The sequence below is a fragment of the Heloderma suspectum genome, chromosome 4 (assembly GCF_057233095.1).
Source record: "Heloderma suspectum isolate Gila_16-S chromosome 4, 16-S_ref, whole genome shotgun sequence".
Lineage (NCBI taxonomy): Eukaryota > Metazoa > Chordata > Lepidosauria > Squamata > Helodermatidae > Heloderma > Heloderma suspectum.
In genome coordinates this window covers 234578760-234603238 of record NC_139461.1, presented here as the reverse complement: position 1 = coordinate 234603238, position 24479 = coordinate 234578760, and the positions used below count along the sequence as shown (strand labels likewise).

Sequence of the window (24479 nt, the reverse complement as noted above, 5' to 3'; positions counted from 1 at the left end):
TACTCTCCCCTACTCCCAGAGTCCATGCTACAGAAGCATCTCTACTTTTTATAGTCAGAATGTTCATTTTCTTTGGCTATATCTATCTTATGTCACGGTACTTAATGTGTACCTTGGCTATTTGCTTGAAGCAGAGGCTGTGAGAGTTAGGAAAAAATGCCTTTTACTTGGGTGGCTTGATTTAAGAGCAATTAATGGCACTCCTCCTTTTTTTGCTTCATTTATCAATGCAATTTGCAGTCTCTAACTTCTTGCCCCTGATTAACATTCATCATCTACTAAATTCTTCACACAGATAGCAAATTTTGCATCCATTCTGCAACATATTCAGAATTCCTAATGAGTGCACTTTGCAATATTACAATTCTCCCTCTCTCTTTTTTAAATAACATGGCTATTAGAAACATGCTGCACTGTTATGCAGCTGTCCACCCTATCTTACTGCATCTCTTAATCTCAGACCCAGCTTTTTATGGGAGATCCAAATTTTACTTGGAATATTAAAGAATGTGCTCAAATACACAGTGGTTGATGTACTCCAAGCCAACATTCTAGGCAATGTTCTTTGTGCACATGAGAATAAGTGAGAGAAGAGGCTTCAAAAATTGATGGGACATGACTTATGGCTATCTGGCAGTCAGGTTCCAAAATAATTTGTGGAGCCCGATTAACTGTTGCCAACTGAAGTGCTGGCTTATCAAGTCCAGTTTGACACAAGTGTGGCTGAGGATTAGCATCTAAGGGAACTGATTATGTTGTGCTGGGGATACAAATGCACCTCCCCCAACCCTGCAGTAAAAGCAATAACATATTTTAAAGCATGAAGCAATAAAGCAGTAGTAAAACAACATTAAACACAGAGAAATAGCAAGAATTTTTTAAAATCACCCATTAGAAGCTAGGAAGAATCAAATTGTCTTCACCTGGTACAAAAAAACTAGTAGATACCTATGCATCTCTGGAGAGAATATTCCACTACCTGGGTACCATGACTAAAAAGAATTTATCTCTGGTAACCACATTCCTCACTTCTGATGGTGAAAGCACCTCTATGTGCACACATACCCATGGGGCAAATAGCAGCTTCCGGTGAGGAGGGGGCAATTTAGATAGAAAACAGCATAGTGAAATGCCCACTCCCCCAGTCAGCTGCTTTGAACTAAAAAGAGGGTCGGGGGAACACCCATAGAAGATCTTATCATGGATCTCCCAGCTTCTCAACTAGTTTGGCTTTGACTACAAGTGGAGACCTAGATGATGGAAAGCTCCTCCTTACAAATATAAGAACAAAGAGTCTTGTGGCACCTTAAAGATGGAGGGCACAATCCTATCGGGATAGGAAGCCGCCTCCGAACTCGGAGGCGACCACCTATCCAATGCAGAGCAGAAGCAGCGCAGAGGGGATCTTCTCCTTCGCGCTTCAGCTGCCTGCATTTGCAGCTAGACAGCCGATTTCGGGTGTCTAGCCACAGGAAGTCGGGGGGGGGAACACCAGATGCATAGGAAGCATCAGAAAGGCACTTCCGCCCTCCCCGCCCCAGGCCGCCCCCAGGAATGCCCTGTTTTCGCTGCTCTTACAAGCACGGAGCGCAGGGACAATCTGCGCTGCCTACAAGGCAGCGCGAGAGGGGGTGGAGGTCAGTTCTCAGGGAAGTGACCTATCCTATGGCCATCTAGCCACTGACTAGCAGCCATAGGATTATGCCCCAAGACATTTATTATAGCATAAGCTTTTGTGGACACTGCCCACTTCATCAGGAGTATCTGATGGAGGTCAGCGTCCAGGAAAACGTATGCCATAATACATTTGTTAGTCTTTATGGTGCCACAAGACTCTTCATTGTTTTTCTGCAACAGCTATCACTCTGAAAATCCTTGTAAATATATTCCTTACACACTGCAAACTAGATGCAAGAGAGAAGGTTGCATGTTATTTTTCTATATGTAGAATCTGAAATCTTTTATTGTTAGGGAGTATACTATCATGCAAGCTGTCAACTGTAGTCTGAACTATAGTCAAAACATAAGAGTTTACCACCTTATATACCATTTGAAAGAATTAGGTCTCTCACCTAATTTGGGAAACACCCCTAACTCAAACCTACCTTCTGGCTTTGGCTGTTGGGGGCCCTAGTAGGACACTCAGGGTCAAAGGGGTCAAGGCAAGGCCGCTCCATATAGGCCTGGCCAACCTCTGCCTTATCCAGCATCTCCTTGAATCCTTCTAGTGAGGCAAACTGGCCCAGCTCTTCCATCAGTTGAATAGGGTCTAAGTTAGTCCACTGGATATCCCGTCGGCCCCTGTAGAGAAAGAGAGTTGTGAGTTAATAGAACAGTGGGAGTACCTGGATAGCATCACTTACTGGAATGTCTTACAGCAGATGCACCACTGGGACTATTGAGAGGAAAACTGAAAACTTTGGGCTGGGGAGGGGAATGGAACTGAGTGCCTGGAATCCTGAACAGGGAGCACTCCATGCTGTAACACTTTGTTGCAGACCTGTAACAAAATGTTACAGCATGGAATGCCTGTCTCCTTTTATTTACCTTTTCCTTGTCCTGAGATCAAGTCATAATGAAAGATGTGAGGTGAACTGTAATTAGCTGATTGCATTTGCTGCAACTGCCTTAAGAGGAAAAAAAAGCATGAAGCAGACCTAAGATACACTAGTGGAATGGCTGAAATAGTGTGGAGCTGTGAATGGCACAGAGGAGGAGCACACTTACACCATATTCTCTACCCTTCAGTTCACAGCTATGTCTCCATTGACAGCACAACTTGACATGTGCCCCAAAGCTGGCACAAGAATTTCCTTCTCATTGACTCCAATGGGAGAGAAATTTTTTTTTTAAACTAGAATCTCAACCAGTGATGGCTGCCCAACCCATCTCCCCACAACACAGCATAGGATATGATGGAAATCAGCACACAATCATAACACACAACAACTAGTAGATAAACCCCACACAAGGAGACCATAACTCCGATGATGCATGGGCTATTGCTGCTTTCTTCCCAAAAAATGCTGCTTAGACCTTTGCCCCAAAGGTGCACTGTAAAATCCAGCTGCATGGCTCCAAGAGATTTTTGCAGAAAGACCAGCAGCAGCAGCCCAGGTGGCCTGCTGCTGTTTTGAAAATGGAACTCAGCTGAGAAGAAGTGGGAGGGGAACAATGCAACGTGATTATGTTGCGCGGCCCCCTTCCCATTTCCTCTCAGCTGAGCTCCATTTTCAAAGCAGCAGTCAGTAGCGGACCTGGCTGGTGCTCCTGGCCCCAGAAGACAGCATGATTGCCAACCAAGCAGGCAGGATGGCAGTAGGGGAACTGGGAGAAGAGCAACCATGGTGGCTTAGGGGCCCCTGGCTCAGAGCCCCTTCAAACTTGCTCCTGGACCCATGTTGCACACACTTAGAGCTTACAAGAAAGACCTTTAGTGATAGAATTATGAGGAAAGGGCATTTGACACACAAAGGGAGCATCTTGCACAAAACAGCCTGGCCTCACAACACACATGGAAATTGAGCACCTTACTAGCACTTCCTGCCTAGAACCCTAACAGGTACCTCACCTTGGGAGTCCAGATACAAACACCCAACCCCGCTCCAACAACTGGAGGTGCCAGGACAAGCACCCCACACAGGTATGCAAGAGAATACATTACACATGCTGTAATGTATAACTGCTGCGACCGTCTTCCCCCAACTTGCTTTGCCATATGAGAATGCTGTGTCTTGTCTGAAATGTATTGCTGTAACACTTTTCCCTGCAGTGGTGGGGAACATTTTGCAGGAAACCCCCTGCATGCAGGTACATTCTCTGCTGACAAAGACTAGGCATTCCACCCCAACCTTTGCCACTGCTGGGCTAACAGTCACAAACATTTTCACCTTCTGGATCACATCCTGGATGCATGGAGAAGAACAAGTTGTTCCCTGTATATGCAGAGTTCCACTGCAACCCCCAAGGGGGACAGAATACTCAGTCCCCCTCCCCCTATGATAGAGAGGAAGGGAAGGGAGGGGGGAGGCTGAGGCATGAGCACTGGCATAGCACTCAGGTGGCACCACCCCCTCTTCTCTGTCACTCCCTCACAAACACCTACTATGCATCCAGGTTTAGGAACTAAGTGGCCCAATTGCTGCCTATTCTATTGCTTGCTACTCTGGGTCTCCCCTTGCTCTTCATAAGCCACTCTCCCAGAGGTACAGGATCCGGGCTGTGACCCCTTCCATGCTGACCATGAGACAGGCCCACCTCATGACCAATAGTAGCGACTAGGATGCTCCTGGCTTTTCCTCCATGGGGCTGGTGCCCTACTTCCTCCAGGCAGGCTCCCGTACCCTTGCAAGTCCCATGACAGACAGCTACGCAGCAGGTGAAAGTGTTCCCAGCATGGGGCTGATGCCATAAGAGACACTGCACCTGCTACCCTACCATCTGTCAAACCACCATCCAAGGCGCAGGACAGTTGTCTGTCATTTTTATGCTATTTTTGTATTTTCTGGTTGTGTCTCCTGCGCCGGGCTGAGCACACATTGGAGACAGTGGCAGTTTCACCAGCACAGCAGTGGTGTATCTCTGGTCCCGGCATAAGGGGAGCATAGGACTGCTCTGTGAGATTTCTTTAATCAGAAAAACAACTTCTAGCAAACCCTGGCTCAAATTAAGCCCCACACATTTGCAGGTAAGGGATATGAATGTTCACCTGCAAGGTCCTGCACAGTATTTTTTGTAAATAGACGCCAATTTGGATGAAAAGAATGTTTGTTTTGACTTTGAAAAGTAAGAATCTGTGACAGGAACCAGAAATGAAAGCCTCCAATGCAACTGTGGTCATGATTTCACTATGAATTCCTTTGAAGTTATATCAAGGTAAAATAAAAAAAGAATAAATCCCTAACAATTTTGTTTTACCTTCTGTTATTGTTCTTCTTTGCTTTTTGTAATCTCAGAGCAGCTGGGTTTTCAAAACCTATATTTTCTAAGGCATGAAATTAGAAGGCTGTTTGTTTTTTTCTTTTTAAGGGTATTTTAACATTCATATACGTATTATCAAGTAAGCAGGATACTATATTTTGGGGGGGTAGGCTAGCAACTTTTGTGAACTTAGTTGGAAGGCTGAACCTGACCATAGGTGTAGGATGCAGCAGACTTGCGCACACTGTGGGCATTTGAAATAAAGAAGTTAAATATGGAGTATGGAACCCGACAACGCTCCCCAAGCAGAAAGAGGGACAGTTCTCTGAACACATATACCTGTAACAGGCCAGACTATTAATTACACAGTGTGGGTTGCAAGCCCATTTCCCTTATCCATCTTTCTACACTAGTAAGACTGGGAAGGCTTGTGGGGCACTGCCTCTCCCTTTCATGCAGGGTCCTGGCTGTCCCAACACCGGCTCTATCAAGATGTTAGCATGCTGACGTTAATTGCCCTGACTGGCTGCACAAGACTCATTTCGGGGTGGGAGGGGTTTCTGCAGTGCTGGGATAGGGCTTCGTTCCCTTTGTTCCTGTGCATAACAGGATCAGGCATGCTGCTTTCATTTGGCATCTGGTTTGACGGGCCAGCACTAGAGGAAGTGGACAGCGCCTTCTCTGGCTGGACCAGAATTGGGTATGTGTGTTTATGTACAAGGATGAGTTCATGTGCTGGTGGTGGCATCATGGTTGATTCTAGAAGCAAAAGGGAAGATTTCAATAGAGATTGGCAAGGAAGGAGTATCTCCCACATACAGTGTTTTGTCCAGTGCATTTGTGTGTAGGTACGCACAGACTGGCATCGTGGGTGTGTTCTGTCTGCTTACATCAGGGTGTACGTGATACACTTGTGCAGAAAAGGTGTTTTGATAGAAGAAAAGGCATTCTGCCCTTGCCCTAATAAAAAGGGTAGCCCTACCAATGTCTTTAACAGGCAAGTAGGGAATAATCTGTCCCAGGGAAGCTTCATCCCTAACCATCATATTCACAGATGAGTGGTACTACTGAGGAGAAGTCATATCCTTCACAAATATACTATTAGATCTGGAGTTTCTCCATCCCCCATAGAAAGGCCTTATTCCTCTCCTCTCTCCAGATCACTCCAAATTCTGCTCATCCACATCCTGAGGCAGTATGTTTCACAGGCTGATTAGGCCCAGGTGACAACTCAGTTCTTTGATCCCTCTCCAGTGTCACTGACAGTGTCGCTTGACCTTATAATGTGTAAAATGGTCAGTAATCCACCAGAACAGGTGTTCGGGACAAGGGAAGAAGAGCCACTGAGACAGGAAATGTTGGCAGAAGTGACTGATATAAATACAGTTTAGGAAAAAAAGGAATATTTTCTGCACTTAAAGGATATCTGATGATAGTGAATTCATCCCTGAATAGACAAACTTTTCCCCTTCCTGGTCTGAGAGAGAACAACTGATTAAAGTAATTTACCTAGATTAGCGCCTGCTGGCAAGCGTGAGTCAGCCTTGGAAATTTCACAGGGCACAAATTGCCTGTGAGGGACATTAAGCAGCCAGGACACTGTAGATGGTCTAAATTTTGTGTTTCATTTTCACTCTCCAAGGCCAAGATGGCAGCTACAATCCAAGGAAATCCCTGCATCTTATTTCAGGTCTGATAATGTCCAACAACTCCTTCTCTCTACTGCCTTTCAGGCAGCCTCTTTCCAAGATGGTTGAAGCCTCTTTCCAACAGGAGGTGCTGCCCACACCTTTAAATGCTCTTAGACACTGAGGCTGCAACCACTGTTCCTCTCCGCGGGTGCTCTCACCCCCTACCAGCTGTGGGGCAATAGGTGCATCCTACTGGCATGCAGAGGGAAGTGGCACAGCAATTGTAGCCTCCTTCAGTGCCTTGTTATGGCCCTGACAACCTTAAAGTAAAGGGTCTTCTTTGCATCTCTTTCCAATGGATGGGGGCAGAGACTGTCCTGTTCATACAATCCTGGGAGTAACCAATGCCTGAGTTTCTGTGTCTGTAATAGCTATATGACAGGGTGACAAGTATGATTTTACACCTTCATTTTGTCATTGTAATGGGAGATTTTGCTCCTGATTAATAGTTGCACAGCAGGAAGTTGTTAAAGTCACAGGAGTTAACTTTTTGTCATACAAGTTGGCAACTTCACGCAGGTGGACTTGTCCAGTACTGCTAAATGAGGTCTACAGAACAAAATGCTCTTTGACTTACTCCCTATCCATTCAGAATCAGGGCCTGAGGTTCTACAGACTCTACCCCCAATGCCTGTTAAATTCCCAAGGGCTTTGATGAGTGAAGTTTGTCTCCCAGACTCTGCTGGGTGTTCTTTCTAATGAGTGTTAGTGAGTCTTTAGGGATTTTCTTTCTTCGCTCAGGTTTATTTTGTAACCAAACAAGTTAAAAATGTGAGGATTGAAAGGAAGAGTGACTGGGATGAAGAAAGGAGCTGCAACTTTTTATCTTTCAACAGGAATTGTGAAGCAAAGGCTAGGGTTTGCTTTCTGCTTTCTTTTTTAGACAAAAGGAAAAAGCAAAATTCCAAGATGGGGAAAAGAAGAAAGCTCAGGCAGAGAAAGTCTTGTCATGTTCAGGGCAGAATCCCTCTCCAATCATTCATGAAACCCCAGATTCCAAGAAGGTTCCTTCTTGCCCAATTCCCACATTCCAAACAGCCCTGCTCCTGCTCCCAAAGAGAGCTTCTTTTATCTGCTGTTTCTTGCTTCACTGAGCCAAGTCGGGCCCTTTTGTTTTTCCATAGATTGCTGCCCTTTGTTCTCCCAAGTTTTCGCTCCCTTTGCATTAAAGGAAGGAGGGGGAGAAAGAGAGACCCTCAGCTGAACTGAAGCGGAAGCTGGACCTGAGGAAAATACTCCCCCATTCCAGCCACTCACAAGCAAAACTTTGGGATCTGTGTGTGGATTTTTTGAGGGGTGAGGAGATATGAGACACATTATTAATAAACACCCAACCCAAGAGGCTAGGTGCAGAAAGTAAGGGAGCAAGGACATGGCACTGAGTATTTTTTTTTATAGAAGGGTCCGGAATGAGCAAGAAAACCCTGACTTCCTTGCCAGCTGCCCTGGTTGCGCCAGACACTGAGCAGTTATAAAAAGTGTGTGCTTAAAGCCCCATCCCTCATATGTTGTTGTTGGTTTTTAAAATGAAGCTTGAGAAGACAGTTTTACCGTGGGCCCTCAAAAGTCTCAAAAAATGTAACCATGACAAAATTGTTTAAAAAGAAACTTTCTTATTTGGGGGGCGGGGGTTAAGAGCAACTCTCCCTTTTTTTGTTCAGTGAATAACACCCAGCAACCATACAATATAAACTCAATGGGATGAAAGCAGATCTTGTCCCCTCACCTCTGATTTGTGCTGCTGCTGAGTTCCAAAGCAAAACACTGCACCTCATTCCAACTCCTTTTCCTGGCAGTTTGATATTGAAATCCCTCCCTCTTTTAATTTTTTATTAAATCCGTTTTCTCCTCCCTCCCTCACTATCCCCTTTTTCTCAGCAGCAGGCTAAATAAAGCTGCTATTCCATTTGTTGGGCAACTTGGAGCTTTCAAAGTTTCATTAGCATGAGAATACATAGTGTTGGCGTTTGCTGACAAAGCATAAGTCTCCAGGGCCCCTTATGGACAAACACACTTGTAAACAGAAAGAATGCTGGCTATTGTTCCTGGCCCTCCCTCCCCCAGTGCCTCCAGAGGGGCTGGTCCCCACATCTTTACTCTCTCCCCGCCTCCATCCCCCATTTTGTACACCTTAATAGAAACATAATTACAAGGCAGCGGGAGCAACAAAACAAAACAATTGGCCCCAAAGCCAAAGAAAACCTTGGGGAGGGGGAAGAGACGGGAGAAAAAGTGGTTTTCTTCTGGTTTGGAAGTGGGGCATAGAGCTAAGGCTAGGCCTGTGGACCTACTCCCAATCCTTCGGGGGCAGGCTGGAAGATGTGACGCTGTCATGTTGCCACCCACGGCCTTGCTGCTATCCCCTCCCTAATGTGACATTGCAAGCAATACCCCCTTGGCCATGTTCTGGTGGGATATAAGAGAAGTGAAGCTGTAGTAGTATCATGATGATACTGAAATCTTACTGCAGTTCTAGAGCAGTATTACAGGGCCCTCCTGCCTGTGCTACATTAACCACTTTAGTATAGATGCCACTGAAAAGCTTCAGTCCAGATATGGCTAGAGCCCTTGTCCTGGGATCTCTCACAAAGAACCTGGCAGCTATGTCTCTGTTTTGCCATACAAATAATAATGTTGAATGCACACCAAAAGGCAGGTAATTATCTTGGAGGCACCAGAAAAAGAAAGTAACCTTGCCCAAAGGTGCCAAGGAAGAAACCCAAATATCCGACAAAGATCATATGGTTCTCTGCACAGGGAAATGGTGACACTGCAAAATGTTTTTCAAAATCCATCCATTGCAGAGGAGCAGAGGCCCATCTCCAACATCATCCACTATGCTTTGTAATGAGGCCTGACTAGGCCAGGCCAGCCTGCCCTAAAGGCACATAGGTTAATCCAGCTCTGGCTCTGTGGTTGAACAGAATTCTTGATGAAAAAAATGTATCACCATGTATTTGGGCAGGCCCATATACATTCCTTATCAAGACTCCTCCTTCAACTTTCCACCTGCTTGAACAGTGATCACAGGCAAGCATTCTTGCCATATTGGGATGGATGCCTTTCTCCTTGTTAGATGTTGCTTAACAAACAAGAACTCGAATACTGTAGAGCAGCCTTCCCCAACCTGTTTCTCTCTAGATGTGTTGGACTACAACTGCCATCAGCCCCAGCTAGCACAGCCAATGTTTAGGAATAGAGATTAAAAGCATGAGCTGGGAATTCCCAGTTCAAATCTCAGCTTATCCATGAACACACTGGGAGGCCTCAGGCAAGACTCTGTCAACCTTTAGTAATGTCCCCTTTAATACTGCAAGGACAATACCGTCATCTCTCACAGATTTAGGGTGGAATCCTATGACCTCTGCCCTTGATGCTTGTGGGCTTCTGAACTCAGAGGCTTACGAGCATCCAGTGCAGAGCGGAAGGAGTGGTGGAGGCAATGATCACTTCTGCCATACCTCCCACTCTGCATTTGCACTAGATGGGAGTTTCTTGCCTGTCTAGCTGGGGTGTTCCAGACAGGGAGAGGAGAAGGCTGGAGAGGCCTTGGGATAGCTTGTATCCCAGCCTCTTCAGTCTCCTCTCCTCCCTGCCCATCGTAATGTCCCCTTTACTCCACTCTCCAAGGTTGCATTCCCAACCTCAGACAGGCAGCAGGCATGGTTCTTTCTGCACCAGCTGCAAGGGGAAAGGGGGGCAGAGTGTGGATTCCCAGATCCGAAGTCGAAGCGCTGTCTCCAAACCAGGAATCCGAAGTATCCTATGGCACTGCAGACACTGTCTAGGAGCCATAGGATTGTTCTCTTAATCATTATTGTGATTATGCAAGTGAAGTGCTTTGGACATTTAGGGAAAGTGCATCATCATCATATAATAATTCACAGCCTGTGGAATATATAATTCATTAGCTCAGGAGGTCTTCAGAGAAAAGATATCAAAATGGTTGCAAAGACACATGTAGTATGCTTATCAGTACCTGCATCACAAATAAGACTGTCCTATGGGAAACAAAGCAGAGACAGCTAATCACATCAGATCTCTCTAACAGAGTTGCACAGGGTCAGCTAGGAAATGGAACCCGCAGCTTCATTAGCTGGTAAACCCCAGTCCCTCTGCTGGATTCTAAAATAACTGCAGACTCCTTTCTTCACAGTCTTGTCCCCAGATGCCAATCACAGTGGGGCAGAAAGGTGCACCAGAAAAGTAGGTACTCACGGAAGGTAAGCAGAACCCCCTTGCAGCTTGGCACCATCCCAGAAGCAGTCCAGTGGGGTCACAATAACACAGGGAAAGAGCTTCTCGATCATCTAGGAATGACAACAGAAATAGTCAATGAGAAAAATCACATACTTCCAGTTCTCTTCAGTCCACTACATGTCCAAATGCTCACTTAATTTCACAGCAGGTCTGACTAGCCTCTCTACAATTCTAGCCCTACAACTCTCTACGACTGTCACTAAAGCCTAGTAAAGCACATCTTGTCACTCTCATTTTCTCTCTCTAAACCCCCTTATCAACAAAGGTCAGGCACTTCTGAAAGCAGCTGAGGATGGGCTTTCATCTTCCAACTCCCCCATCACATGGTGGGAAGGGAGATAAAAGCCCATGGTTAGCTCTTATCTCAGATACACAGGAATGATTTTTACCAGAGTGAGAGTCTAGCAAAAAAGAATTATGTCCAGTCTATGCAGAAATGCCCAGGTTTCTGAACCAAGAAGGATACTTTGGGAAGCTGTTCCTTTGGGACAGCATCCTTTTTTAAAGATTCCATCCTGTCCCCACAGCAGCCTAGAGATCCTCTCCAGGACCCACGCCATTCTCCAGCCAACAGCCTCTCCCCAGGGAATTATTTACACTGTCCAGGTCCATCAAAGAGAATCTGCCCAGCTGATCCACCTCATTTCCATGGATACTAGTGCAATCCCTATTTCTGCAGATGCACGCAACTCCTTGGCAACTCACCCGTGCAATCATTCCATTCTCTATTATGGGGACACCTGACTTGTAGCATATTTTGTTGAGATCCCAAGACCTGAGAGAAAAAACAGAGGCAATGAGTATCAGGAAGTCAGGGGCATCTCCAGAGAGAGACATACAAACACCTTAGCTAATACAGATTTGTATTGTGTTAGCTTAATGGAACTTCCCTATATAGAGGCAGTATACCTCTGAACATATATTGGGCACAAACATCAGGGGAAGGCCAAACCCTTCATGACCTGGCTGGCCACTGACAGAAACAGAATTATATGGTCCTTGGAGTTGCTGGACTATATGGTCCTTAGTCTAATCAAACTAGGAAATAATTATTTGTGTAGATCCTCCATTTCAGACTCACTTTCCATAGAGTAAGACTTGCACTTTGCTAGCAGCCTGAGCAGCTTCAAGATGCATTCCTAAGGCTTCTGAGGTCAGGATGTTTTCTCCTTCCCGTTTGGGAGTTTGTATCAGCATCTGCGATGTATAGAGAGACTCTTCTCCTAGCTTTTCTTTTGTGTACCGGAGCTCTTGGCTGACACGGCTGCCCTCTGAAGAGAAAGAAAGAAACACTGGAATCAATATACCTTCCATTTAGCTCTGACCTCTAGAATGGATCTCTTATATTAGATATCAGAGAAGAGACTAGAATTGAGCATATGTTCATAGGATTGTATCTTCCAGTCTATGGATTAACATACTTAAATGATCTTTGGCTTCCAATTATCAAGGTGGTGAAAATAGGCATTTCCCCCTCTTTGAAGATTTAGGGCACAATCCTATGCATGTTTAGACAGGAAAAAAGTCCTACAACTCCCAGCTTGCCCTGTCTAAACATGCAAAGGATTGCGCCCTTAAAGAGTAAATTGCTGGTTCTAAGGAATACTCCTAGGTACAGCCAGGGAGGAGCAAAGTGGCAGATCTCCTGCCACATCCCAAGCCCTGATAGCTCATGCTGGCTAGGGCAGAAGGTAGAGGAGGCAGTTTTGCCAATCTTTTCAGCTTGGCATATCTGTATATTCACATTTCCCTCTCCCACTGACAGCTAATAGGCATGGATTGGGAACATTCAGGGGACCTAAAGCCAGCTTCACCCCACTCCACCCTGGTCCATCAGTGCCCTGCTTTGGAGCTTTCTGCTGGCTATTGCCAGCAGGAGAACTGCCAGTGTAGCTTTCCCCCTGTCCAGGCATAGCAGGGGCCTCTGCAGCAGCTGAGGCTTCTCTGCAGCGCTCCTCTCCATTAATGGAAAGCAAACAGCATACAATCCTACACCACCACCCCAGCCATCAGTATTGCGGAGGACTGCATGCTTAGTTGTTTAATTAATTAAGGGCACAATCCTAACTAGATAGGTGGCTGCCTCCGAACTCAGAAGCAAGGCAGGAAAGGCACGGGGGGATCGTTCCCTCTTCACCTCTCCTGCCTTGCTATTTTTTCTAGACAGCTGTTTTTGGCTGTCTAGCAGCAGGGGGTGCAACCAGGAAAGGAAGCTGCCATACGACACATCCAGTGTCGTACATGCAGCTCCACTCTCCCCACCCCGGAATGCCCCCCCTAAACACCCCTTTTCAGTCGCTCCACGCTCCTCTTCCGACCACGGAGGATGGGGCTTCTCTGCGCTGCCTCTGAGGCAGCACGGCTAAGGGGGGAAGTCGGTTTTCCGGGAACTGACCTCGGGCTCCAGGCTCCGAGGTCAATTCCCAGAAATGAGCATATCCTATGGCCCTCTAGACAGCGTCTAGTGGCCATAGGATTGCTCCTTCAGCCAAATTAAAAGGACAGATTAAAGATACAGAGACACATTATGTTCAGGCACAGGTAGTGTTTCCCTGTTCTTTACAGAATGCAGCAGCAGAAGGCCTGTACAGGGAGGAACTAGTTAAGCTTTCGCCTTCAGTGATTTTTCTGCTAAAATCACCTGCCAAACAGCTTCCCCCCACCCACTATGACAGAAACCCTTGTTGTGGGGAGGCAGGAGGAAAGCTGCTTGCAATGGTGGGATTTCTGAAGGGGAAGGGTTTAGAAGCCTCTCCTTCCCAGGTCTTCCACTGCAGATTACAGCCTCTGTGACTGTATTTTATTTAAAAACTAGCAACCATTCCCAGCTTCACACGGAATGGCCATTAGTTTGATACGGCAAAGCCTTAAAGCAAAGTTACACAGTAGAGTGGGACACATTGTGCCTGACCCATCTGAATGAAGCCACAGCTGCTGACACCCCTTGGCACACTCCCTGCCATGGTGCACCCCTATAGCCTCCTAAGGGAGGGATCTGCCCACTCAATTCCCCTGCTCTCCCCAAACCATGGGGGAGGAGGCAGCCATATAACTTTGTACTTCAGACTGCTCCCACCTGGCTTCAAACTGTATCAACTGCATTGCGGTGGTTCCGGTCCTTCCTCTCTGGCAGGTACCAGAGGACAGCACTGGAAGAGGAGGTTTCGGACCTGTGGCCACTTACTTGTGGGGTGCCACAGGCTTCCATCCTCTCCCCGATGCTATTTAACATCTATGTGAAGCTGCTGGGGGCTATCATCAGGAGGTTTGGGGTGCAGTGTCATCAATATGCGGATGACACGCAGCTCTACCTCTCATTCAAATCTTCACCAAGGTTGGTCGTAGAATCCCTGTCCAAATGTCTGGAGACGGTGAGTGGCTGGATGGGGAGGAATAAACTGAAGCTGAACCCTGACAAGACCAAGGTACTTTTGGTGGGAGACAAGAGGAGGCTAGGGGATGTTGACCTGGTGTTGAATGGGGTACGGCTACCCTTGAAAGACCAGGTCCGCAGCCTGGAGGTCATTTTGGACTCCCAGCTGTCCATGGAGGCTCAGGTGTCAGCTGTGAGCCGGACAGCGCTGTATCAACTCCATCTGATACGGCAGCTGCGCCCCTTCCTTCCTGACCATCTGCTCCCATCGGTAGTACATGCCCTGGTCTCCTCTCGTTTAGACTACTGTAATGCGCTCTACGTGGGGTTACCCTTGAAGATGGTTTGGAAACTGCAGCTGGTACAGAACGCGGCGGCTCGCCTGATTAAAGGCAGCTGCCAGCGAGATCACATCACTCCAGTGCTGAAGGAGTTGCACTGGTTACCAGTTGTTTTCCAGGCCAAATTCAAGGTGTTGGTTTTGACCTTTAAAACCCTATATGGTTCCAGCCCAGCCTATCTTAAGGAGCGCCTCCAGCAGCACCAGACAGGCCGCTTAACAAGATCAGCCTCGGATGGCCTTCTCTCTGTCCCATCAGCCAGGACAGCTAGACTGGTGGGGACGAGGGAGAGGGCCTTTTCTGTGGTGGCCCCCACTCTGTGGAACTCCCTCCCTAAGGAACTCCGTCATGCCCCCTCTTTAATGAGCTTCCGTCGTGCATTAAAAACGTGGTTGTTCAGGCAGGCATTTGGGGTGGGTTAGGGTATTTTAGAAAATGTTTTTATTGTAGAATTGTATTGTTTTAAACTGTTTTATTGTATGTTGTACATCACCCAGAGTGGCTGGGTGACCAGCCAGATGGGCGATTAATAAATTTAATAATAAATAAATAAAGTTATGTACTGGCTAGGGAAGTCTGCCACCTAGTGACAGAAAGTGGTGCTGCAGTTTCAAACACAGAGACACATTAATATTAATTAAATTTGTGTGGATCACAACAAACTGTGGCAAATTCTGAAAGTGATGGGAGTACCAGACCACCTTACCCGTCTCCTGAGAAACCTGTACGAGGGTCAAGAAGCAACAGTAAGAACCAGACATGGAACAACCAATTGGTTCAAAATTGGGAAAGGAGTACGACAAGGCTGCATATTGTCACCCTGCTTATTTAACTTATATGCAGAGTACATCATGAGAAATGCCGGGTTGGATGAATCAGAGGTCGGAATTAAGATTGCCGGGAGAATTATCAACAACCTCCGATATGCAGACGATACCACCCTAATGGCAGAAAGCGAAGAGGATCTCAAGAGCCTCTTGTTGAGGGTGAAAGAGGAGAGTGCAAAAGCTGGTTTGAAACTCAACATTAAAAAAACGAAGATCATGGCATCTGGCCCTATCACTTCCTGGCATATAGAAGGGGAAGAAATGGAAGCAGTGACAGATTTTACTTTCTTGGGCTCCAAGATCACTGCAGACGGTGACTGTAGCCATGAAATTAAAAGACGCTTGCTCCTTGGGAGGAAAGCTATGGCCAACCTAGACAGCATAGTAAGAAGCAGAGACATCACCTTGCCGACAAAGGTCCGTCTAATCAAAGCTATGGTTTTCCCAGTAGTAATGTATGGCTGTGAGAGCTGGACTATAAGGAAGGCTGAGCGCCGAAGAATTGATGCTTTCGAACTGTGGTGCTGGAGAAGACTCTTACGAGTCCCCTGGACTGCAAGGAGGTCAAATCAGTCCATCCTAAAGGAAATCAACCCTGAGTGCTCATTGGAAGGACAGATACTGAAGCTGAAGCTCCAATATTTTGGCCACCTAATGCGAAGAGAAAACTCCCTGGAAAAGACCCTGATGCTGGGAAAGACTGAAGGCAAAAGGAGAAGGGGACGGCAGAGGATGAGATGGCTAGATAGCATCACGGATGCAATGAATATGAACTTGAGCACGCTCCGGGAGACAGCGCAGGACAGGAAGGCCTGGCGTGCTATGGTCCATGGGGTCACGAAGAGTCGGACACGACTGAACGACTGAACAACAACAACAAGTGTTTCAAAAACCAAATAACCCCGAGGCGCACACCCCTTAGTATGCATGCCAAGTTTCAAGTGTCTAGGTTTCATGGTCTTGGTATATTGTGCTGACAGATAGACACACATCTGCTGTTGTTGTTGTTGTTGTTGTTGAAAAAGTGCTGGGGTGGGGGTGAGGGAGAGACTACATATGAGAAACTGCAGCCAGCAGAGTGCTGTAGCTCACCTCCTGACAGAGGAAGGTGCTCAGTGTACGCTGTACATGTGCTCCAGAAGCCACAGTAAGAAGTGCAGCAAGTATGACTAATGAGGTCATTATATTAAAAACTGAAGGGGATGGGTTTGTTTTCCCCTGAGCCTTTTGGAGGGATGAGTGAACTGACAATGCCAAGGGCAAATACACTGTAGCCTCAGCTTCCACCTGCAGAATACCCTGATGGTAGCTTTGGTGCAAAATGACTCTCCTCCGCCTCACCCCGTCAGCCTTTTCAAATCATCAGTCCTCTGGGTGTTCCAATGCCAAGAAGTCAGACAGTTGCTCTGAGGAGAGTGGGAAACAGCTATCTCCTCCACCCTTCCACTCAGACATCGCCCATTCTCTTCCCCAGGCTTCAGATCTCCTCCCAGCTGTTAACCGGCTGTAACCTTCGGTGTTTTTAAATCTAGTGGTTTTCAACTATATACTTTCGGAAAACTCTTTCCACATCGACTCTGACACCGTTCACACATAAATGGGGCACCATACAATTACTGGGGACCAGTGCTGCCCTGCTGCCCCCCCCCTCCAATCATCCAGAACACTGCTAGTCTCACCCCTGAAGTTCCACATGCCATCATGGACATGTGCAATGAAGATGCATACACATGAGCAGCTGTGTGGCTTCCACACAATCAGGATGTCAAGGGGCAGGGGCAGCAACATGCCCAGCACCAGGGGTGAGGTCAGCAGCATGGCACTGCTCCCCAGTAATCGCATAATGCCTCCTTCATGCGATTCATACGTGAGGGGGTTCCTGTCTGCCAAGGAACTCCTTGTATACCTGCCACAGAAGTGCTGCACACAGCAGAGGACTCTGGAACCTTTCTAGGGAGCGGTCAGTTCATTCAGAGCAATGCTCAGGCTTTTTGGGCCTCACCATCACCTTGTACAAACTGAGAGTACACCCATACACATTGGGTGTCTCAAAACATCTGTGGCGGCACATTGCGGTAGAAGGTGGGAAGTGACAAATAAAGCCATCTCTCAGGGTAGCTTATCTGCCATTATTCATCTTCTCATTGAGGAAGAAGCTTCTCACCTCATAAGCGTCTGAAGAATTCCTGATTGAAAAGCACTGTTTTAAACTATTATTTATATAAATATATCATGTATACATTTACATTTATTTAGATTGCTTCACTATTCATTATAGGGCATGTTTATGTTACAAATTTAAACCAACTTTTCTGTCATGACCCCTTCTATGACGGGATGATCTTAGATTGAGAATCCAAAGCACATTCACAAAAATGTCTACAATTCCCACGCTTCTTGGGGAAGGGGGAGGGGAACCCGTGACAGTTAAACCAAGTTCAAACTGGTTTGGATCTGTAGTGCAGGTGTGCCCTCAAACACCCTTGCAATAAGCATGTGAGGGCAGTCCTCGCTATTCTGATTTTACATATATGGAGACTCAGATTAAGAGACACAACATTTGTTTATTGTCCCCAAGGCTGTATCTGTTTTGCACCACAGTCTCCCACTTTCAAGTCTAAAGCTCTGTCTTCTGAACCATGGAACCCCTGATTGGACCATGAAAAATCTGACTGCTGAACCGGAGCAAGAGTTTCAGCAGAGTTTGGTCCCTGGCTTATGGAGTTGATGACAGTAACTGCCCCATTAAGATCAGGATCCAAAAGACACCAACATTAAATATATAATTTTCTAAGAATCTCATTTTCCAAGATTATCTTATCTCCACATTTTCTCATCTCATTTTTTCTGAAGATGTGCATGGACATATCCATACTACAGACTTATACTGGTTTAATATGCATTGCATCATCTCAAGAGAACATTGATTACATTCTGGGAAGAAAGTTAGGGAATACTAACAGAGAATTCTTAGCGTCCTCACCAAATACAATTCCTAGGATTATTTGGAAGGTATGACAGTGAAATAGTACAATACAAAATTATTTTGTAATGTAGACATGTCTTATGGCAGCAGCTATAACTACAAAAGGATTTGCATTATAGGGCACTCGCACATTAGTAATCACACCGCTGCTCAGCCTATGACTTACCAAAAATTAATTTAGCTTTTGAAAGGAAGAACTAAGATAAAATAAACCATAAAGGCGGTATCCAGTCTATTTTTAATTTATCTTATAGAGGGCAAGTCAACCATTTTGTAGAGAAGGATTTTGATCACCCCAGTGAAATGATCAAGGTTTCTTCTATTGGAGCACCACTGCATCATTTCATTAAACTGTTTGTCTCTATAGGAGATACTCTGTCCAAATATGGTTTATATTAAAAGAACACCATTCTAACACACTTTTTTTTTAACATAGAGAACATGTTACATTTTCTTCTTTAATCTCTCTCACTCGCCTTATTTTTAAACTCAGAAATAGAAAATGAGGACATAAAAAACCCACAACCTGATACTTATGTTGCTTATTGGTGTTCTCTCTCTTTCTGGGTTCATCAGAAATTGTATTTTTCGTGTTTGGTAACAAAGGTAGCTTGCTTCTACATTTTTGAAACTATGATCTCACTGCTGAGACAGCAATTCTAACTGTATCCTATTTTGACCAGCTATTTTGTGACTTTTTGTCAGTATAAATTCTAGTTCTAATATTTTATGGCTGCTGAAAAAGTTTTTAAAAAACAAGCTGATTGACAGGCATACTTTTTGTTTCCACCCTACTCTCTCCAAAGGAAGGGCTGCAATGCCAGCAAGGGAGGACGCCATGCCAAGGAACATAGGGAGGGGACAGATGCTCTGCGTCCAAGCTGGGAAGAGCTGGGAGGGAAGCATCAGAGGCAGAATCCAAACCATTCCAGGCTATTTGGGAGGCAAGGCACCAGAAGTCATGCTGAGCTGTGCTGATCTTGACTAGGCCACCCAGGAGAGAAACCACTTGTACAACCAGAATGTTGAGGAAGGGTGGGGAACACATTCAATCCAAACTTTGAAGTCACAGGCAAAGATGGATTCCCCAAATTAGAGAAGTCCTTTATCAGATGGACTTTAAGTACAAAACTCCATTAACAAGTGCCAGGTGCCATGTGATGGCCAAGGAAGAAACACTGACACACACACACACACAGCATCCTACCCCCACAACTCAGGAAATTAGAAAACCTCGCTAGAGTTTGCACCTCTCTTATCTGCTGCCACTCTAATAAGTCCCTTGAGCTATAAATTGCCTCAAGGCACTGCCCACTCAGCAACCTTGTTCTTGTTCTGGACTAGGCTGAGTGATAGTGGGGAGTGGACACTGGAGACATGTATATATGTATGTATGTATTAATATTTGGAGCAGAAATTACAGTACATCTGCAAGTGTTGTGAAGGAGGGAAAAGAGAGAGAGAGATTCCTGGTAATTAGGGTTAATTTGGAACAGGACAATCTGAAGCTTCAAAGGGGAATGAGGAAGCCTCAAATTCCAACACCCTAATTAACCAGGGAGCGACATGAAAAGACAAGGCAAAATGAGAGGGGCTGCCAAGTATGCTTTACAGGGGGGGCACTTTCTCATCTGATGGGGAGGGGGTTAAACTAGGTACTGTCGCTCAATATGCCACAGCACCCACCCAGCTGCTCCTGCTCACCCCACCCCTCCTCTACACTGAGAGAGCAGCATTGTTTGATGCAAAGTTGGGGGAGGGGATTCTGGGATCCAGTGAGGTAGCAACAGTGAGCATGTTAATGAGGAGCCCTATGCAAATTCTTTTTTACTCCAATTAACAAAGGAAGCCCTCTCCTTTTTCATGCAAAAGGTCCCTCTCCCTTCTGATCAAACCCCCAATTGTACTGCTGCTTTGGCTTTGAGTATTAGATTGGATTATCCCTCATTCCACCCCACATGCATTGCACACACACGCATCCCAGAGATACCATATCCCACTGCCACAGCCTCCCCAAGAGCAGTCAAAGATCCCCATAACAGCAAGGACGCAAACACTAGGGCACCCCCTGCAAACATTTTGGTCTTCTGGTGCTTGAGACCCCCAAGCTGCACTAAGTCGAGGTTGCAGGCTCCATCCCATCCATGCACCATGTGGGGTCTTGCATGCCTGTGTTGCTCCATCTTGCTAGAAAAGCCAAACGTATAGGGCACTCCTCCCTACCAAAGCCTCTTTGGCCCAGAAGATGCCTCACAGAATGCTCCCAAACACTCTAAACTTTCCCTGCCCCCTCCATCCTCCCCCTGTCTCCCCACAGCAGAAGAGCTGAGCACCACCAAGGGCAACAGAAAAAGCAGAATTGGCTGGGGGCCAAATGGAGAGATGCCTTGTAAACCAGAGCCGTCTGATATAAGAACATCGCCACAGCACGTCCAGCAGGTCTTGTGCCTAAAGGGCCTAGCCAATTTACTTTTGCAAAATCATCCTGAGATGCAGTCCTGATGCAAGACAAGGGCCTTGAAGTGCCACTGCCAACTAGGCATTGGGGTGGGGCTACACAGTAAGGTTCCTCTGCAGTAGCCTTTGCTGTCTGCCACCATTTCCCACTGGGATTCACTGCATGGGCCTTGGCTTAAGGCTATTCACTGAAGCAGCCTAATGGATTCTATGGTGCTGCTTCAGCTAGGGCTACACAGACAGCTCCCTTCCAGACAAGCTACACAAAAAGCCCCGTCTCTCAGCCCAGCTGAGAAATGGACAGTTGTGTAAGTGAGGAGCTGGGGAGATCAATTACCTGATGTTGACAAAAGCAATGTCTCAGCCCTGGGTTGCACATGCTGACACCGGCTCTCCCCTTTCTCGCCCCACCCGGGTTCAGCAAAGCAGCTTCCCAGGCAGTGGAACAGGCCGTCAGAATTATCCCCATAATTACAGGCTCTTGGATAAATTGCTGGGCTGGGTACCTCCTCCTTTCCAGCTGGGCCACCCAAATGGGCCCTCCTGCTCTGTTTCCACACCAGCTGGGAGGCCCAAGAGAGCCTCAATTAAAAGGGGCAGGATAGGGCTCTTCTAGTAATGGCCCACCTGGCTTGGGAAACTGTTTGGACAATAAATGTTTCCCCCGCCCCAACAAAATGCACACACTCTCTTCTAGAGTGAAATCTCCCCTCAGCCAATTGATCTCTACCACAAAAGAAATGCCCTGTTATTAAAGCTTCATAGTTATTATTATGGATATTTATGGCAGGAGGCAAAGATTCAGCCCAAGACACAAAACATTAAGACAATTTCTTGCCTCAAACAACTGAAAAATTTGGAATGACACAGAGGGAGATGAAACTCAGATCCATAGAAGAAAAGCAAATGTAGTTTCTCCTCTCCACAGCACAGGCCAAGAAGGGAACAGAACTCCTACTGCAAAATACTGTATCATGGGCAGAACAGAAGGTAGTGTAGGGATGGCAAGAGTGCAGCAGACAAAGCTTGTGGGAGAAACCCTTCTCAGAGCCTTTCCAGACAACAAAAAGCTGAACTTTTATTCATAGTGAGATCCAGCACCAGCAGCACAATCTTCTGCCTTCTACCCAATTTGCACTTAATGACAATTCCTGGGTTAACCCAGGAATTGTCATAGCCGAACTGGAGCGAGTGAGAGAGCACGCTGCCTCCTGCACGCTCATCACTTCCAATCAACAACCCAGGAATAGGGCATTCCTGGGTTGTTATTGCGAGGTCTAAACCCAGAACTCTTGAGTTATTTTATGGGTCAAACAACCCACAATTTACCCAACAATCACTCAAGGTTCCTGGGTTTTGATTGAAAGCAGAAACAACAACCCAGGAATTGTCGTTACATGCGAACCGTGTGAGTAATAGATAGCAGTTTACAACAGTAGCTTTGCTGTCATAGGGATAGCCTTGTTGAAGGAGATGAGTCATCCACCACTCAGTCAATCAAATAATCGACATCCCAGCATTGGAGAGAGGAAAATACCAGTGTATTGTGGCAAGGCGGTGTGTGCGTGTGCGCGACATTCTTGCTGGTATTCCTTGCTATCATGATGGAGTAGTAAAACAAGAAAGTTCCAGGGCCTAAGCATGAGGGCCTAAGTGGGAGACACTTTACCAATAGCAGCAAATAGCAGCCAGGGGGTGATCTAAATTGGGACTACAGTGCAGGGAAACGGTTAAAGCCCCCCATCACAGTCCTTATCCAGATCCCCTGCCCCAGTGAACATTATTTAGTAAATGATAATGTAATTAACATCACATCTGGTTTGACCCAACGAGATGTATGCCCCTAAGTGACATGCTTTCTCAAGGACTACGTCCAAAAATTCCTTTGGTTCCTAATGGCTATACTTGTGCACAGGCAAGAGGACCCAACAGGGTGTTGCGTCTGACTGGCAGCAGGAAGGAGAGACATACCATAATAATCCAGGACAGCAAGATACTAGGAAGTGGGAACCAGTGCTGCCAATAGGATTTAGATGTTTCAGAACATATGCAAGCAACTAAGTTGAGCCTCTAGAGTTCTTAGAAGGACTGACACTAGATCCAGGTATAGCAAACATTGTATATAGGACATTTATCACTACTGTATAATTAATATACATACCGTACTGCTATGTCTAGGTATAAATACAAATCAGCCAGTCAGAAACATAAGGAGCTTAAGCAATGGGAACTAAAGAAATTAATGGACCCCAAATCAGGTCTCCAGTTTTTCAGAACAGACAAGGCCTTTCAGGGGGGAGCAGCAGGAGATAAGCGGGGGGATGGCATAAAAGAAGGCGGGCTCATGTTACAAATCTGGGCACAGAGAAATTATGCTTAGACACTGGGGAATGCTCAGATTTTGATCTAGTAAGAAATAAAACCAACTAGTAAAACAAGAAGAGGGAGCTGTTAGTTGTGACAAATAACATCCAATAGGTGTCTGTGATTTTCATGCAACGTTGTTGCACACAGTATTCACAACATCATTTTCTGTTAATACTACAGTTTGAGTGCTGGGAAAATGAGATACCCTTGAAACAGAAACAGACTGAGGAAAGCAGTCTGTTTCCCATTGATAGCAAATGGATAACAGCATCCCAAAAAACAAATAAAAGGTTTTCAGAAAACAGTTCTCCATATCACAAAGAAGGAAAATTCCAACATCCCCCCTTTTTAAATGTAAAAGTGCATTCTGGGATTAAAAGGCTCATGGGAGTGAAAAGTGTATGGCAGAAACTATCTTTGCTCAATAACAGTCAGTGTCTCTTATAGCAGCCTTCAAGTAAAAGCATTTTAATTGTTTTAGGACTAAGGAACATATATATTCTCACCACCAAACCTTTTTGTACAGATGCTTTTGCTTACAGCAAATCTACGCAGGACTGCAGCAGCTTCCTGATATGACTTGCATTGCACTTTCAGGAGAGTGTTCACTGGGGCACAACACTGAGCAATTTGCATGCTGCTGATCTGGATTTAACTAGGGAATACAACTGCGTTTATTCTGGAAGAAGTGCTACACTATAATTTGTCCTGGGTGTAAGCATTGATAGTAGGCCCTGGGCCAGACAAAAAGGAGAGCACCTGGCATGGGATTGTAGGACAGAGACAAGACCCATAGTTTGGGAACTTCCAGGGATACAGTGACTGGAAGGCATCAAGAAACTGCTGTGTAATTAATTAGCCAGACATACAGACCCTTTTCCATACATACAAACAGCTCCCACCTTCTGGCTACCCTGTCAGTTCAGTCTAGGCATTGTTGCCACAAATAACAATTGAAAACAGGAGCTAGCCTTCAGTCCTGTGTTAACACATGGCATGCTCCTTTGAAATCCATCCAACAGGAGATATCAGGGTCAATAAGGGAGATGGGATACACACTCCAAGAACGTGCCAAAGACAAACTGAAAGTGATGAAATTTGCCTCAGGAAGATTATCACGGCACTCAAACATTATTGAAATTATTTTTAAAAAACTCAGACATACCCCTTAATACTGGTCATAATCCAGCAGCAGTTGTACCATATTCTGTCTAAACTTCATGGGGGTAGCCTTGCTACGGGAGGCGGGTGGGAGCC

General features: G+C 45.9%; 1 protein-coding gene across 1 annotated transcript in view; it reads right to left on the bottom strand.

The window, feature by feature from the left end:
• PTCH2 (patched 2) overlaps nt 1-24479 on the bottom strand; it is a 63390-nt gene that overhangs the window by 17920 nt on the left and 20991 nt on the right. Inside the window, exons 3-6 of the mRNA XM_084852656.1 lie at nt 11953-12142; nt 11577-11646; nt 10830-10921; nt 2106-2301 (exon numbers count right to left, since the gene is read on the bottom strand). Of these exons, the coding sequence (XP_084708782.1) occupies nt 2106-2301; nt 10830-10921; nt 11577-11646; nt 11953-12142 (548 nt within the window). The remainder of the gene's footprint in view (nt 1-2105; nt 2302-10829; nt 10922-11576; nt 11647-11952; nt 12143-24479) is intronic.